This window comes from Myotis lucifugus, unplaced genomic scaffold (genome assembly GCF_000147115.1).
Source record: "Myotis lucifugus unplaced genomic scaffold, Myoluc2.0 scaffold_131, whole genome shotgun sequence".
In the NCBI taxonomy this organism is placed as follows: Eukaryota; Metazoa; Chordata; class Mammalia; order Chiroptera; family Vespertilionidae; genus Myotis; species Myotis lucifugus.
The window spans coordinates 688,373-706,279 of record NW_005871179.1 but is presented as its reverse complement, the minus strand read 5'-3'; the positions used below and the strand labels follow the sequence as shown (position 1 = coordinate 706,279).

The following is a 17,907-nucleotide window of genomic DNA, read 5'->3' as shown; positions in this document are numbered from 1 at the left end:
AGGGATTCTCTGTCAGGACTGAGGATAAGAATCATTTGGGAAGCTTTAAGTATTCCTAGCCCCAAACCTACTTAGTTGAAACCTGGGAGTGAGTGCAGCCTTATTTTTAAAGGAGGGTGTGTGTGTGTACATGTGCACATTTTATACTGGAACAGCATATCTGAAATTTCCTCTGGGAGGGGAAGCAGGTGATCGAATTTTAGGGACAAGAGGAACATTTTTTACTATGTGTCTTTATACTCTGTGCATTTTTTTACTAAGTGCACGTAATACCTATTTATATTAATTATTTTAAATTTTTTTAGCTTAGGGGGAAGAATCACTGCTTTAGAAGGAATGAGACATTAGCCAGCATGATATACGAATGAGCTAGATGGGAAAGAAGTCAGGCAGTAAAATGTGGGGGTGTTGGGCTGCTAAGGGGCAATCAGAGCATGAACAGAGGGAAGTAACAGGAGGAAAGACAGTCTGGGCCAAAAGTCCAAGCAGATGATCCTTTCTCCATTTCCTTCCTGAGTGACGTCAGGTAAACTGAGATTCCAATCAGCTCAATTTATCCATAGTCAGCTTTATTCTGAATTAACCATATATCAAGAGTGCACGTCAGGAGAGTAGAAAAAAATAAACGAGCTCGTCAAAAAAAGTTCCCTGGCAAGTCGGGGAGAGGGCATTTTGTTAGGAGCTGCGTTTAGAGAAGGAAATGGTGGCCAGGTCATGGATGCCATTTTTGTCAATGATTCGAACACTGAAGGCTGGCAGGTTCAGGATGAAGCGCTTCTGGAGCTGCAGAGACACAAAGGAAATCAGTCAACAAACATTCACTGAGCACCACTGATAGGCTAGGCTCTGACTGAGGCACTGGGCACACAAGCTTTTGTGAAGCTTATATTCCGCTGGGACTAGGACACTGAAGAAAGCCCAAACTGCAGCTGAAAGCTGACCGGAAGGTGGTGAGCAAGAACTGGAGCTGCAGCTGGGAGCCTGTCTCTGACCAGTCAGCTGATGAAAGAATGAGACAGTTTGATGATCTGTTCCCCACAGTTTTCAACCCATCAGCCTGGTAAACACACACTTCTCTTTTAAAACGTTCCAAGGTGATAAGCCAACAGAGGAGTGATCGCCCTAGCAATAAGCTTTGAACCAAAGCAATGTACCCCTAGGTCCTAACAGCTTTCTCCAGTCACCCACCCATACTCTCAGGACCTGGTGTGAATGTGTAGCAGGAGGGGTGGTGGGAAGGATGTTGGCAGAACTGCTCTTGGGACAAACTCTGCTTCTGTCTCCTCTAATCCAAGCTGACCTGTCATTAAAGTAACATTTCTGCATCTCTTAAGACTCTGCTTTAGAGACTGTTCCAAGGAGCTGCATGGTCTTGTGTGCATGGAAGCAGACAGCCCACTAACCTGGCTGGAAATTACTGAGGGACAAGCTGGAGGAAATTTTTGCTCCTGTGGCTACCTGTCCTGGACACCTCACTTAATAGTCTCCAGAGAAAAGGCACGAAGTTCTCTACCTATTTCCTGAGGAGCCTATCCCAGAAATGTCCCCCTTCCCAGGCCTACAATCCCTCCTTGGATGCTTCCCATCTCCTTCACTACTGAGAACTGGGCAGCAACAACCAGTTCACTTCCAGATCCTCTCTTTCTGATGACTCTTATTATCCAGAAACACGAATCAAGATTAAGAAAAGGTAACAATAAGGAAATGTGGGTTTCTAATATGATCACGTTTAGGATTTATGAGGAATAAAGCCTCAAAGCATTTAATATTCAGTGGCTTCTTCCTGGCAGCTCCTTGAACACTTGGGGTTGGCGGGCTAGGCTAATATGACCTCTCAGCTGAATGGTTACTCTCCCCTTCTGCCCAAAGCTTTCTAGTTGCTTTCTATGGCCTTTGGAATTCTCAGGAGAGGCTTCCTCTCCAGGACTCATGCACCGTTAAGGGGAGCAAACACTATAGCAACTCCAGATGGAACAAGAATAAAGCAGGTATAAAGGGCAGCAGTTGTTCCAGTATGGCCCCGTTACCACCTGCAGCAAAATCACCTGGGCCTTTTAGTTAAACTATTCTCAGGCTCTACACCAGGACAAACGTGTCAGAAGGGGGCTGGAAGGCTGAATCTATTTGATTTTTAAAAACAAGTTCCTCAGATGATTATTACAATGCTAAAATTTGAGAACCACTGGTCTGGATGAACCAAAAAGAAAAGTAATTAAATTGTAAAACATTGACATCGATGAGATGACCCAGGAGAGGAAAATATAACCTTATTACCCACCAAACTCTATCCCTGGCAGCAACTTCACATCTGGTTAGTGGGTATTTATTACACCTTCTGGCAAGGACCAGAAAAAATGTAACGGAGGAATGGAAACAACATTGGCAAAGCGAGAGACAAAGCATTCTTTCAGTCCTTTCAGAATCCCATGGGAGCTACTCACCTCCTCTAGACATTTCTTGAGAAGCTCCAATGCCCGCTCACGTGAGAGATCTGAAAGAGAATACACAGGCCAAGCACTCAAGGTTCTGCCATTAACTTTTGATTAAGTTTCAAACTTCCTCAGGTCAGCATGTCACACAAACGGAAAAGGGGGAAAATGCCTAGCCTTCTAGCTTGCAACAAACTTATTCCATATGCAGTTGAGGGTGCCCCAGACCCAATGCTCTGGCAGCCACAAGCCATTGCAAATTGATTTGCTATAGAGAAGGGTAAGCATGACGGAATTCTGCCTCCCATGGCTGGGGCCTGCCTCTAGAGAAGTCCAGCAGTCTGCCTCTTTTTTATAGCCCACCCCACCCCCCCCCCCACTTCACCCCAAACCCCCTTTAGACCAGGGCTTAAACCAGTTCCATCTGCCCTAGCCAGCTGCAAATCAGGAAAAGGGAGGACAGGGCCAGAGTTTCAGCCTCACTTTCCCAGCTGGTTCTCAGTTTAACAATGGAAAGAGAATTCATAGGATGGGGCTGAGACTCTCATAAAATAGGAGCCAAAGGAACTATCCATGGGCATGTCAAACTGGGATGACATATTACGCAGTTAGGCTTCAGGGGTGGTTGATGGTTATATTGGTGGGCAAATGAGCTGTATTTCTGGCAGCTGCCAAATCAAGAAACAGTCACTAGGAGGCCAGGCTAATTCTTTTCAGGATGTGAGCTCTGGCAAGGCTGAGGTTGAGTGAGGGGGCAGCACCAAAAAGGAATGAAAAAGCCGGATTTTTATTCTACTGACAGGGAAGAACAGAATGTAAGGAGAGAGGTGGTTATTTACACTGCATCTACAGCCTGTAAATGCTAAGATTCCCAAATGTCTATTGCTCACAGTGGCTAAAGTCAAAGTTGGGATTGGGGTCAGAAGTTAGAACTTAGGGCAAAAGCATCTCTATGTCAGAGGCTTTGCCAAGATGACAATTTATTGACAAGTAAAGAGCAAGCTTTATCTTGCAGGATGGGGGCAGCCATTAAGTGATAGGAACCAAGGGAAGGGCCTAGACCAGTGATGGCGAACCTATGACACGTGTGTCAGAGGTGACACACGAACTCATTTTTTTGGTTGATTTTTCTTTGTTAAATGGCATTTAAATATATAAAATAAATATCAAAAACATAAATCTTTGTTTTACTCTGGTTGCAAATATCAAAAATTTCTATATGTGACACGGCACCATAGTTAAGTTAGGGTTTTTCAAAATGCTGACATGCCGAGCTCAAAAGGTTCGCCATCATTGCCCTAGACTTATGGCCTTCAAAAGCTCTGACATTTAAACAAAGATACCCTCAGTTGTCATGCTGGGGAACTTGTTCATCCTCATAAGCTCAAGAGGGACTTTTATCAGCTTTTCAATAACTGTACTGACCCACAGGAGAAAGGAGCTTCGAAAGGGCACCTGAATTTACTTCTTAGGATCTCTCCTCTATTTAAGCCCTGGCCACCCAACTCCATGGGGTAGTGCACAAAATCTGGAAGCAGCTGAGGGCAGAGCTCTGCTACTTTTCCCCACCTAGGTTGCTGGAACTTACTTGGTGTGTAGTATCGGTCCAGGATACTGAGAGTCAGGAAGGCACCATATCCGTGGGCTGCGAAAGGGGCCTTGGCCAAGGCTGCCAGGTAGTCCATGTAGTAGAGTGCTGGACCCTCATGCTCATCGTAGCCAGCCAGGAGGAGGTTCACGTGATACGGGGTCTGCAAAAGAAAGACGTGGCAAAGTGATCGTCAAAGGAGTAACACCAACATTGCTTTCTATGACAAATGGGAACATTCCAAGTCTTGATGAATAAAAAATAGCACTAAGTAAATCGTAAAATTTAGAGGACCCTAAAGGACACAGAAAGTGGTAAGAGCTTAAGAAAGGTCCACTTGTCTTCTTTGAACAGAAGAACACTTGAAAAAGCTGCTTTCTTAAAGCCTATGGACCAGAACCTGTTACAAAAGCATTTCAAAGGCAAAGCATGGGTGCTCTCGTGTCTCTCCTAATGGCTGAAACCAACAAACACAATTCTGAGTGTCAAACCACATCATCCTAAATAAACAGGCTCAGGCCGAGCACCTGAACCAAAATCTTAAGTGGTTAACTGTATGCCCCTCTATTAGAAACAATTATTGGGAGGGGGAAGGATAGTAGGTCTCAAATGTTTAGGTTAAATCACTAAACTTTTAATGCAAACAATAATAATGAAAGTCCATAAATAATAATTTAAAAAAACATAGAAGAACTGTAGATTTAGGTGAAATGCTAACATTTTTCTAATATAATAACATTCCCCTAAGACAGTGATGGCGAACCTTTTGAGCTCGGCGTGTCAGCATTTTGAAAAACCCTAACTTAACTGTGGTGCCGTGTCACATATAGAAATTTTTTGATATTTGCAACCATAGTAAAACAAAGACTTATATTTTTGATATTTATTTTATATGTTTAAATGCCATTTAACAAAGAAAAATCAACCAAAAAAATGAGTTCGCGTATCACCTCTGACACGCGTGTCATAGGTTCGCCATCACTGCCCTAAGATAAAAGTAATTTTTTCAATGAGACAAATAAAAAGTAATTATAACTTGGATTTATAGGTCTCTTTTTTTTGTTTTTTAGGTATCTTTCTTTGTTTTACCTGCAAGTCTAAGAATGCAAGTTCCTACAGAGAACCTTGACTAAGTCTGCTTTGTTCTTCATGTCCAAGTGGATTATTTCTTTTCTACACCAGCTGGGCCATTTTCCATGTTAAATTCAGTCTGCCTATGCCCCCAGGCATTAGCAGCATGGCTCTTATCTTATATGGCTTCCTTTTTTTCTGCAAAATGGGTTTTCCCTCTTGCATTTGCCTCAGTGAGCAGGTAGTGAGCAGGCCTTGCCCAAGGTTATGTACTCATCCTTAAACTTATGCATTCAATTAAGAGCACATTAAATGAAATTGAATACCTTTATGTCCTGCTATGATACAGCATCCTATACAATAAAAGCCTAATATGCAAATCGACCAAACGGCAGAATGACCAGTAGCTATGACATGCACTGACCACCAGGGGGCAGGCACTCAACGCAGGAGCTCCCCCCAGCCCACAGGCCAGCCAGGGTGGGTGCCAGAAGTGGTGGGGTGATCGGGGGGCGGGGCCGGCGAACGGGCAGCGCCAGGCCTGCCAAAGTGGGTGTCAGTGGGGACCCCCCAACCATCCCGCCAGTCGCCTCACAGATTGGCCCTGATTGCTGGCCAGGCTTAGGGACTCTACCCATGCACAAATTTTGTGCACTGGGCCTCTAGTAAATTAATAACAGCTAATGGTCATAAAAGTGACATCTTACATTCTTTGAACACTGGTTAACATGGGCACTTGGCAGCCTGAAGAAACCCATGTTAGAACACATGAAAATATATTTTTTTACTTGAAATTCCAATCCAGTTGTGCTAAGTAACATCTCTCGGATTATAGAGTAGATCTAACCTGCAAACAAGTTTCTGCCTTGAGGATAAGATGGCTGATAGGCTCCAAGGAGTAAGAATTGACCAGCAGTAGTCAAGTCTTCTGAGAAAATAATTACCTGCCTATCACATGTCCCAGTGTGCCAGGCTCTGGAATTCTCTGCTGCATTCTGTGACTATGTGTTGAGTACACTTAACCCCTATGAGCTTCTGTTTCCTTATGTGTAAAACTGGGTTAATTAATCTTTCTCCTTTCTATCTTCTAGGGAGTATGGTGAGAAAAAAATCATAGAAGTGAACTATCCCAAAGTTTGGAAGAAAAGATGCTACCTAAATTCCTAGTATATTAGCTACTTCCTTTAGACAGCTTACCACTTTATTTATTTATTTTTTTAAATGTATTTTATTGATTTTTTACAGAGAGGAAGGGAGAGGGATAGAGAGTTAGAAACATCGATGAGAGAGAAACATTGATCAGCTGCCTCCTGCACACTCCCCACTGGGTATGTGCCCGCAACCAAGGTACATGCCCTTCACCAGAATCGACCCTGGGACCCTTGAGTTCGCAGGCTGATGCTCTATCCACTGAGCCAATCGGCTAGGACCAGCTTACCACTTTAAACAACAGCAAAACTGTTTAAATTAAAGACAAGAAATATATACAGTATAATTAATAGCATTTTTAAAGTGTGAAAACAGTACTACAAAATGAGGCAAACAAAATACCTTGGTATTCTTATAGTTAAAAATTAGAATAGTAAAGGGGAGAGGGAGGCATTGAGGAAGAGACAGAGAGAGGAAGAGAGAGAGGGAGAAGGAGGCGGGGGGGGGAGGGGAGGGAGATATATATATATATATATATATATATATAGAGAGAGAGAGAGAGAGAGAGAGAGAGAGAGAGAGAGAGGATTCTAACAGGTTTCTCTCCCCCAAGAGATTTAATAATACCATCACAATATAACTATCACAAAATAAGTTCATCTTTTTGCTAAAAGAATAACTCTACTCTTCTTCATTCACTGGCCAGAACATCCATTGTATGCTTAACCAAAATAATTTTATCAAGATGCAATGGCATATTAAGGATCCACCCAGATATCCAAAGAGGCCTAACTAGCAGAACCCAGATATGTTCTGTCTCCAATGAGGATCTTGCCCATACTATTAGATTACATTGTATTTAAAACAATTAATGTCATTTAAAAAGTCACCACCAAAAGATTTTACATGAAACGACTGGCCTGGTGCACGGATTCATGCACATTGAAAGGAAATTGGGAGCCCATGCTTGTGTGCCCGGGAAGTTTCCATGTCCCTGTGAGCCACCGGGAAGTTGCATGGGGAGTTTGTCTTCCTCCCCACAGCTTCCTGAAAAAATATTTCCAAATGTCCCTTCTGCGGCCAGGGTCGCACCTTGCCTGCCGGGAGGTCCTCGGTGGATGCCTTGGGCCATGCTGGATGCTTTCCACCGCTCAGAGCCAGATAAGAGATGCTCCGAGGTGAACAATATTAAGTTGGGGATCTTGGGGGGCAGGGGTGCTCTGTTGCCCATGCCTCCACCTTTCAGATCCATCTCTCTTTGACTTTTACCCCGACTGTCAGTTTCCACCTTGTTATATTGCTGTCTTCCTCTGTAGCTCCGGGGCAATTGGTAAGGGATGAGATCTTGATGCCCGAGGCAGAGGGCGGCATTATCAGGCTCGTCCTGGTTACTCCAAGTATCTGCGCTTCAACTGGTCTCTGGAGATTGTAACTGCAGGCTTATGGGGCATGAGGGATGTAGCAGTGCGCTAAGTGGCAGGTGGCCAGGACGAAGCTTGAGCTGGGGCTGGGTGCCACCACTCTGCTTGCCAGCCGTGAGCCCGGCTTGAGCGGCACTCCTGCTGTGGGAATGCACTGACCACCAGGGAGCAGCTCCTGCATTGAGCATCCGCCCCCTGGTGGTCAGTGCATGTCAAAGTGACTGGTCGACCGGTCATTCCAGTCATAACAGTTGGTTAGGCTTTTATATATATAGATTATGTCAATAGAATTCATAAAGTAAACTCTATTGCTTAACTGTTCTATATATCATTTATTTATGCTTAAGTATCTGACACACACACTTGTCAAAGTTGGTATTCAGAAGCTACAACACGTGGTACAGAAGATAACTCACAAATTATTGTGTGACTTCGAATTACCAACTCTTGCATGTGTGAGATGCTTAAGCATAAATAAATGGTGTTATCTAGACTAATTAAATCAATACATCTGTGTAACAACTTGCAGTTTCTGAAATCCTTCTGACAATGCTCCATCAAAGATCTCTGGTTCACACTAGTTTTTTAAAATTTCAAATAAAGTCTTGTGTACTGTCATTCTCTTGCTCTTCTAAGAATCATGACATTCCAAGTGATTAACCCACAGTTATGGATTTCTTGATTGTTATACTCCTGATTCATTAATGTTTTCTTGGAATTAGACAAATTCCAAGCCATTCAATTTTGTGCTAGTCTGACAACATACAACACATGTGACTGCTTGGGGAATGTTTAGGGAAATACTTAGTATGTTTAAGACACAACCCATCTATTCAAATATTTATACTAATTATAAGCTCCATGAAGGCAGGACTGTCTGGCTTGTTCAAGGATGTATAAGCATATAGTGCATGCTCAATAAATATTTGTTGAATGAATAATAATCATACCAGAATGCATTATATATGTTTTAATTATATATATATGGTTAATGCCTAGTATCACAAGTGGAAAGATTAAGAAAACCACTAAACAAATGTCAGAAAGTGACAAGTCCTAGTTTTGAGAACTGGTTCAAGTTTAAATCAATTGCTACCCTCTCTCTCAATGCACAAATATTGTTGCTTTTTGCTAGACTCTTGCATTCTTCTCTTTCTACCTCCCTTTAGACATGGGCTGCTAAGTAAAGAAAAATTTAGGATACAGGTCAAGTATTTAGAATTAAATAAGAACATAAATGCCCCAGATGAAACAGCTGGGCTAACTGCAGAATAGACCCTGAATTTGAAATTTGGCTCTATTACCAGATGTGTGGCTTTAGAAAAGTTAGTCACTTAACCTAATCTCTTATTTTTAGTGTTTTCATTGAAAACATGCAACAGTTCACAGTACAAATACCAACGTGCTTAAAGTTGTATCTGATATACTAAAAAAAGAAAAAAAAATTTTAAATGGACCATCCTGAGTATTCAAAATGAACTTTAGCTTCTAAAATAAGGTACCACCCAATTTTGCCTCTTTACAAGTGGGAAAAAAATAACCTAGACAAATGTTGTATCTTTTCCTCCCTTAAAAAAATATACGACATAAACTTATTTTTAAAGTGGAGAGCTTTAAGCCATTTTAAGATCTTCTTCATCTATATAACAGGATAAAAACAAGGTACATCCGATAGTTGCCAGGAGGAGGGGGTTGGGGGATGGGTGAAAAAAGTGAAGGGATTAAGAAGTACAAATTGGTAGTTACAAAATAGTCACAGGGATGTAAAGTACAGCATAGGGAATATAGCCAATAATATTGTAATAACTATATATGCTGCCAGGTGGGTATTGGAAATATCAGGGGGAACACTTTGTAAAAGATATGATTGCCTAATCACTATGCTATACACCTGAAATTAATACAAAATATATTGAATATATACTAATATGCAAACACAAGTAAACTTTCCTTAAGTTAAATGAAACATTTCCCTCCCTCCAACTCTTATGCATACAACTCCTTGCATATTTCCTCTTTCATGAAAAAGAAATACTGTAGTGATTAAGAAGAGTGTGAAATTCCATAAATTTTACAGCTAAAGAAAACAGTTGTGATAAATACACTGAAACAACAAAATCAGTGATGAGAGTCTGGGTGGTGACAAGCAGCAGTGTGACATCTGGCGGAAGCCAAAGTCACAGCAAGGGGGAGAGAGGTGGGCGTGAGGAAGCATCCTGCCGAGCGTGGACACAGAAAAAGAGGAATTGACAGTCTTCCTTTGGAGCCGGGCCAGCCTTTGCCACCTCTAATTGAATAGAACGACATTGCTGAGAGGTGCCTTGGAAAACAGTGCAGCTTCTTTTGCTATGTGCTGCACCTTGGAACATTAAGCAGTGTGTGAAGTATACTTCCATTCCTGGAGGGACAGTAATTTGGAAGGAGATGCAGAACTATTAATGGGACAAAGGACTTGTCTAGTGGTGAGTGTTTTAATAAATAGACTTCTAAATACACTACACAAAGACAGGGCTTCAAAAGGAAGTGCCTGCTATTTCTTTTAGTGCAGCCAATTGTCAAAGCTACCTAAAATTCTATCTTTGCCACTGAGAATATTTCACAAAAATGCAGTTCATAGTTAGGAGGGACCTAAAAGCTCAATTAGTTTATCTAACATCTCTTTCACAAACATGGGGACTCGGCTCAAAGAAGAGACAGTGACTTGCCCTAAACTACACAGCTAATTAGTGTTAGAGTCAGTTCCAGAATTCAGACTTCTTGATTCCAAGTCTTGTGTGCTTTTCTAGGAAACCATGCTGCCTCTACAAAATGGAAATTAGTGTGAAAATATGATTCAATATGTAAATGTCAGTTTCACACTCAAATATTTCAGAATGTACTACTTTGCATACCAGCATCTATTGTTCTCTATTTCATGCATTACGTATTATGTGACCAATAATATTTTAAGTTTAAAAAGGGCAGGTTTAACACCCAACCATTATGACTCCTCTAAAGCAGCGGTCACCAACCAGTGGTCCATGGACCACTGGTGGTCCATGAGGTCCGAAAGGTTGGTGACCACTGCTCTAAAGGGTTTAAAACTATGTAAGATATATAGTAGGTACTCAATAAATACATGTGATGATAAATAGATACCAACCCCTTAACTGCTTTGCAGTGCCCAAAATTTCAACTTCATTAACAAATAAGATGGATGAATTATTTTTCTTATACTGGTGCTCTGAACTCTAAATCAAGAGCTTATCTATATATATAAAACCCTAATATACAAATAGACTGAATGGCGGAACAACCAGTTGCTATGACATGTGCTGACCACCAGGGGGTGCGTGGAACATACCAGGCGTCGGCCTTGGCAGAATGGTGGAGCAGATGAGTGGGGGTGCCAGACCAAGGCGGGGCTTCTTTGCTCCCACGTACTGCGGTCCTGCCCAGCACTCGCAGGCTCTGCTGGCGCCTGGTGGCGTCAGCGGGTGCGAGTGGTGGCTACCGGCCCCAATCACCCCTCAGGCCTTCTCTACCTCCCCCTGCTCCTGAGGGGCGATCGGGGCCGGCAGCCGCCTGCTTGCACCTGCTGCTGGCACCAGCCCCAATCACTCCATGCTGTCAGTGGGTGCAAGTGGGGCTGGTGCCATCAGCGTGTGGGAGCGAAGGCAGCGCGTGTGGAGCTGCCAGCAGACAGGGGACCAGGGGCCACGGCAGGAGGGGCCAGGCTGGGGTGCGGAGGATGGGCTGAGACCTGCCCCTGTGCCCACCACAGCCTCGTGGCCCACAGTTTCTTTCAAGGTGCACAAATTTGTGCATTGGGCCCCTAGTTTCCAATGATAAGAAGAATTTACTAGCTATTTGCTTTAGGTGGATTTGATGGTATAACTTGCAATGTTCACCATTTCAAACAAAAAGATCTCAAAAGATTTCAGCAACATCCAACTTGATTTAACAAGTACCTTTTCTAGCACTAAAAGATTATGGTTCTCTGGATGGAGATGGGGCTGGGGAAGAACTATCTATCCCTAATGCCTAAGCAATACAGAATTGTTTGTATCCTCTTTGACACAGCCTTTTTAAAAGGAAATCATCAATCCTTTTTTTTTCCTAATAACAATGACTATGCCTTAAGACTTCAACCAAGTCCTGCAAGATTTCTTTGAGACTATGAAATGGACAGATGCCCCAGTCAATTTCAGTTTGCATTTGGAATGTGAATATATTATAGATTCAATAAATGTTATTTGGCATTTACTCTGAGAAGCATTATGCCAGGTGATGAAGATGGAAGCCTGAATCTGAAAGGTAGACAGGGTACAAAGGATTCCAGATGGAAGAAACAGCATATGTGAAGGCCAATAAACAGAGAAACATGGACTATCTGGGTAGTGATGAATAAACAGAGAAACATGGACTATCTGGGTAGTGATGAATATGGGACATGTATACTTAGTGAATTTCAGCAGCAAGCAGAGAGGAAATGTAATGAGAGGAACTGACGAATACTGGCATTGGCTTCCTAAAGAAGATGAACTTCAGTCTATAATCCATGGAGGAGCCAGTGAAAACTATTCCCACCCTCCCCTCCTGCCAATCCAAGCCTTTTTCATGTCTTAGAACACTGCAGAAGCAATAAGGATAGAGGAGAAGACATGAAATTTCAGAAGATAGAACTGATAGGAATTGCTAACTAGTAGACTAGAGGATGAGGGAGAAAGAGTTGTTAAAAGAAATCTCAGTAAGGGGAAAGGTAGTAGAACAAATGAAAAAACTCTAGTGGCCCCAATGAGCTTAAGTTGAGCTGTCGAGAGGTAGCTGAAAGGAGAAAACAGTGTACAGCTGCAATCATAGACTGAATGAAGAGTCAGCCAATAAAAAGTTTCATTTACCATTTACTACCAAGCCCTCTGTGGGCTCGCAAACTGCCCTCCCTCAGACAGCAATCAGCCCACAGAAGTGTTTTGTTTTCCTGCTGGATTTAAAAAAAAACTGTTTCAGGTGGAGGGAACAGCCAGTGCAGGGAACAGCCAGTGCAAAGACCTTGAGGTTGGACTGTATCTCGGGTATTGGAGAAACAGCGGGCCCTATGTGGCTGGAAGACAGGGAGGAGGTGAGAGCAGGGAGGAGGTGAGGGCAGGGAGGGATCATGCAGGGCCTTATGGCCTGCTGGGCTTTTACCCTGAGGGAAGTGGGAGGGCTATCAGCTAAGGAAAGCAGAATCCAGTCACTGTTTGTGACAGTTCCCACCATGCCCTGTTGTGCTCCTCCTAAAGCTCCGTTTCTGGCAGAGACTTGATGCAGCAGAGATCTCTGGCTCTGGACTCAGCCTGCAAGGTTCGAATCCTAGCCCTTCCACTTACCAGCTGGGAACTTTGTTGTTTTGTCTGTGCCTCCATCTCCTCATCAGGAAAATGAGGCTGATAAAAATATCTCTTTCAGAAGATAAGAATTTAATAAATAATAAATGTTAATGAAAAAAATAAAAGTTTCATTTACACAAACACACATTCCTATGTTTACATGTGGAAGGCAATGAAGAAAACAAATACAAAGGGATACTGGCAGAGGTATTCCTAGATTGCCTTGAGAACACAAAGCTGAGGGTGATGTATGTGTGTGGGAAAGTACAGAGAAAGTGTCCCTGAAGAATGCCATTTGGAAATGTGGAAGTATATTTAGGGGAGAATGATCAGCAAGTCTTGCCCCATAAGGGTGTCTCCAGCACAGAAGTTCTCCCACTGCAGACACAGTTGATTCTCACAGCCAATTGGCCTGTAGGTCAATTCCTCCCAGTGATACCTCCAACAATTAAGGCTTAACTACAACAAGACTGTGCACAAAGCCCACAAAGGGGTGCACCAAGAGTGTCCACCTCAGGTAATTGGGGAGGCTGAGCCACTGGGCCCTATAGGACACCTAGCACAGGACACCTAGGACAAAGGCACAAATACTAGAGAAAACCAGAGCAGGTTAGGGGAAATGCAAGTGATCTGGTATGAAGAGGAGATTGTGAGTGAGAAAGGTGAGAGGTAGGACTGGAGAGAGAGCAGGTGAAGAAGTGAAAGAAGACAGATGGAGAAACCAAGATGGAGAAACCAAGATGGCAGCATAGGTAAACACCTGAAATTGCTGCCTCGCACAACCACTTCAAAAATACAAGTAAAAGACAAAACAAACAAACATCATTCAGAACCACAGGAAGGCTGGCTGAGTGAAAATTCTACAACTAGAAGGAAAGAGAAAAGCACACTGAGACTCAGAGGAGGTGCGGAAGTAAAGTGCAGAGGTATGGAGGCTCGCATGTGGAAAGGGCTGGCAACTGAGGACGCGGTTGTCTTTTTCAATCGGGTGGGAGACACAAGCTCCTGACTGCTCTGAACTCCAGTTCCGGGTGAGTCTCTGGGGACCCAGACTCATACAGGGAGAAACTGGACTGTCTGGCATCGGGCAGATCTCGAGGGCAGCTTTCTCTGAGGTGCTTGCAGCAATTACCGCGGGACACTGAGACGTGGGGCCTCTTAGAGTAGGACTGAGGAGCAGCCATAGCTGTTTGCTCGACCCTGTTGATTCCCTGAGACCCCGCCCCACCCAAGCTGTGAGCAGAGGCTTTTGCATATGAAAGGCCTGGCCCTTGCAATCTGAAAATTACCTAACAAACTGCAGCTGGGTCAGAGACCCAGAACTTCCAAAAGAAGGCCCAAGGCCCCACAGCAGCTTGCATTGCTTCACAGCTGGGCCTCATCTGGGCACCTCCAAACCCCAAAGAAGAGGAATCTGCAGATCTCTCCATAGCTCCTGCTGGGTAGTCTCAGGCAGAGGCTAAATTAGCACCTCTTTAGAAATCCAAGAGCCAGTGTACCCAGTGGTCAGAGTGGGACCATCCAGATTACAACTCCTCAGATCCATAAGGGACACACTCAGGGGGCAGACTCAGTGAGCACCAAAGCCTCACTGAAGCAAGTCTTGCCCCATAAGGGTGTCTCCAGCACAGAAGTTCTCCCACTGCAGACACAGTTGATTCTCACAGCCAATTGGCCTGTAGGTCAATTCCTCCCAGTGATACCTATAACAATCAAGGCTTAACTACAACAAGACTGTGCACAAAGCCCACAAAGGGGTGCACCAAGAGTGTCCACCTCAGGTAATTGGGGAGGCTGAGCCACTGGGCCCTATAGGACACCTAGCACAGAAAGCCACTCTATCAACACAGGGAAGCATAAAAAATGCGGAGACAAAGAAACAGGTCACAAATGACAGAAATAGAGGAAAGCAAACTACTGGATATAGAGTTCAAAACCATGGTTATAAGGTTTTTCAAGAATTTTCTAGAAACCGCCGATAAATTTAGTGAGACCCTCAAGAAATCTAGTGAGACCCTAGAGGATATGAAAAAGGACCAACTAGAAATTAAGCATACACTGACTGAAATAAAGAATATTATACAGAGTTCCAACAACAGACTAGAGGATCGCAAGAATCAAGTCAAAGATTTGAAATACGAAGAAGCAAAAAACACCCAACCAGAAAAGCAAAAAGCAAAAATAATTAAAAAATATGAAGATAGTGTAAGGAGCCTCTGGGACAACTTCAAGCGTACCAACATCTGAATTATGGGGGTGCCAGAAGAAGAGAGAGAGCAAGATATTGAAAACCTATTTGAAGAAATAATGACGGAAAACTTCCCCTGCCTGGTGAAAGAAATAGACTTAGAATTAGAAGTTCAGGAAGCCCAGAGAACCCCAAACAAAAGGAATCCAAAGAGGACCACACCAAGACACATCATAATTAAAATGCCAAGAGCAAAAGACAAAGAGAGAATCTTAAAAGCAGCAAGAGAAAGACAGTCAGTTACCTACAAGGGAGTACCCATATGATTGTCAGCTGATTTCTCAACAGAAACTATGCAGGCCAGAAGGGAGTGGCAAGAAATATTCAAAATGATGAATGCCAAGAACCTACAACCAAGATTACTTTATCCAGCAAAGCTATCATTCAGAATTGAAGGTCAGATAAAGAGCTTCACAGATAAGAAAAAGCTAAAGGAGTTCATCACCACCAAACCAGTATTATTTGAAATGCTGAAAGGTATCCTGTAAGAAGAGGAAGAAGAAAAAGGTAAAGATACAAATTATGAACAACAAATACACATCTATCAACAAGTGAATCTAAAAATCAAGTGAATAAATAGTCTGATGAACAGAATACACTGGTGAATATAATAGAATCAGGGGCATAGAAAGGGAGTGGACTGACTATTCTCGGGGGGGGGAAGGGTGTGGGAGGTGCGGGAAGAGACTGGACAAAAATCATACACCTATGGATGAGGACAGTGGGGGGGGAGGGTAAGGGCAAAGGGTGGGGTGGGAACCGGGTGGATGGGAGCTATGGGGGGGGGGGGGGAAGAGGAACAACTGTAATAATCTGAATAAAGATTTAATTTAAAAAAGAAAAGAAAAAAGACAGATGAAGCAGGAAGGCTACCCTCTAAGACTGTGAACTAGTAAGCTATGAATTTGGAAGGTGAAAACAGTATCCTATTAATTCTGTGACTGATCAGGATTGGAAAACTATACTGAACTTCACAACAAGGAAGGTAAGTTAAACTAAGTGTCTGGCTTTTTTTCCTCTCTCCTGTTTCAGATACATTTATCTTTTGTAGCACTAAAAACCAAACTGGCCCATGTTTATAAATTTTCACACTAAATTGAGAAAAAGAGGGAGCAAATGTGTCTCAAACAAAGCAAACCTTTCATTTTCAAAAGCCCAAAACAAAATAAAAGAAACTTTACTTAGAAAGTGAGACTGTCTAACCAAGGTTTCCCTTTTCTTTTCTCTGCCTTAGGTCATTCTCTGAAAGTCTATTTAGTATATCTGTTTGATGTTGGCAGATACAAAAATCATAATGTAAAAATAGTCTTCATTTTTCTTTAATAATGATTAACTTATGTTCAAATGTTTTTGCTTAACACACTGGAAAAAATTCTTATAATGGTTGAGTTCTTGAACTTAAGTTCAGGAATGTTCCTGCATTTACAATCAACATTTTAAACCAGCCGTGGCAAACTACGGCCCACGGGCCGGATCCGGCCCATTTGAAATGAATAAAACTAAAGGGCCGGATCCGGCCCATTTGAAATGAATAAAACTAAAAAGACCGTACCCTTTTATGTAATGATGTTTACTTTGAATTTATATTAGTTCACACAAACACTCCATCCATGCTTTTGTTCCGGCCCTCCGGTCCAGTTTAAGAACCCATTGTGGCCCTTGAGTCAAAAAGTTTGCCCACCCCTGTTTTAAACTTTAAAGTTAAAATACCTTTTAGCCTGGCCAGTGTAGCTCAGTGGATGACCATCAACCCATGAACCAGGAGGTCATGGTTCAATTCCTGGTCAGGGCACATGTCCGGAGTTTCGGACTCGATCCCCTGTAGGGGCGTTCATGAGGTAGGTGATTGATGATTCTCATTATTGATGTTTCTATTTCTCTCTCCCTCTCCCTTCCTCTCTGAAATCAATAAAAACATTTTTAAAAATTTGAAAAACATCAATAAAAACATTTTTAAAAATTTGAAAAACACCCTTTAAATTATTTGAATAACCTATGATTTTTAGATGCCGTAAGTTGTAAGATAAAAAAAGCAATGAAGCTCTGAGATCAAATGTGCCTTTATCACTTTTTAAAAAAATGTATTTTTATTGATTTCAGAGAGGAAGGGAGAGGAAGAGAGAGATAGAAACATCAACGATGAAAGAGAATCATCGATCAGCTGCCTCCTGCACAACCCCCACTGGGGATCGATCCCACAACCTGGGCATGTGCCCTTGACCAGAATTGAACCTGGGACCCTTCAGTCCGCAGGCCGACGCTCTATCCATTGAGCCAAACCGGCTAGGCCCTTTATCACTTTATATTTATGTTACCTATGGTAGTCACCTGGCCTTGGAGCCCCAAGTGCCCACCTGAATGTAAGAGATAATACTGCTTGCCTGGTAGCTGTGAAAAATGAAAAGTGCTCCCTGTGTTAAAGTTCCTGGAAGATGGCCTACTAAGTAGTAAGTGACCAATAAATGTTAACTGAATCTGAATTATAGGAGCAAAAGTAAATAAATAAATATTGTATATATTTCAATTTTTAGCAAAACTATATTTTAGAGTTCCCCTTCAATAATTCCAAAATTTCTGTAAATTTTACTTCTCTAAAGCCATGACTAACCCCAAGTTTGAACGTTCTCCTATTAAAGTTGTAATCTTATTG

General features: G+C 42.6%; 1 protein-coding gene across 4 annotated transcripts in view; it reads right to left on the bottom strand.

Annotated features, from left to right (window-relative positions):
- Positions 1 to 548: 548 nt before the first annotated feature.
- The window catches only part of PSMB2 (proteasome subunit beta 2), a 37,141-nt gene continuing 19,782 nt past the window's right edge, over positions 549 to 17,907 (bottom strand). For 3 of the 4 annotated variants that reach the window (XM_023758489.1, XM_006094170.3, XM_023758488.1), the window contains 3 exons: positions 4,018 to 4,180; positions 2,442 to 2,491; positions 549 to 783 (listed from right to left, as the gene is read on the bottom strand). In XM_023758489.1, the coding sequence (XP_023614257.1) occupies positions 676 to 783; positions 2,442 to 2,491; positions 4,018 to 4,114 (255 nt within the window). In that variant the 5' untranslated portion in view covers positions 4,115 to 4,180 and the 3' untranslated portion in view covers positions 549 to 675. The remainder of the gene's footprint in view (positions 784 to 2,441; positions 2,492 to 4,017; positions 4,181 to 17,907) is intronic. The other variant, XM_023758487.1, reaches the window with a different exon arrangement.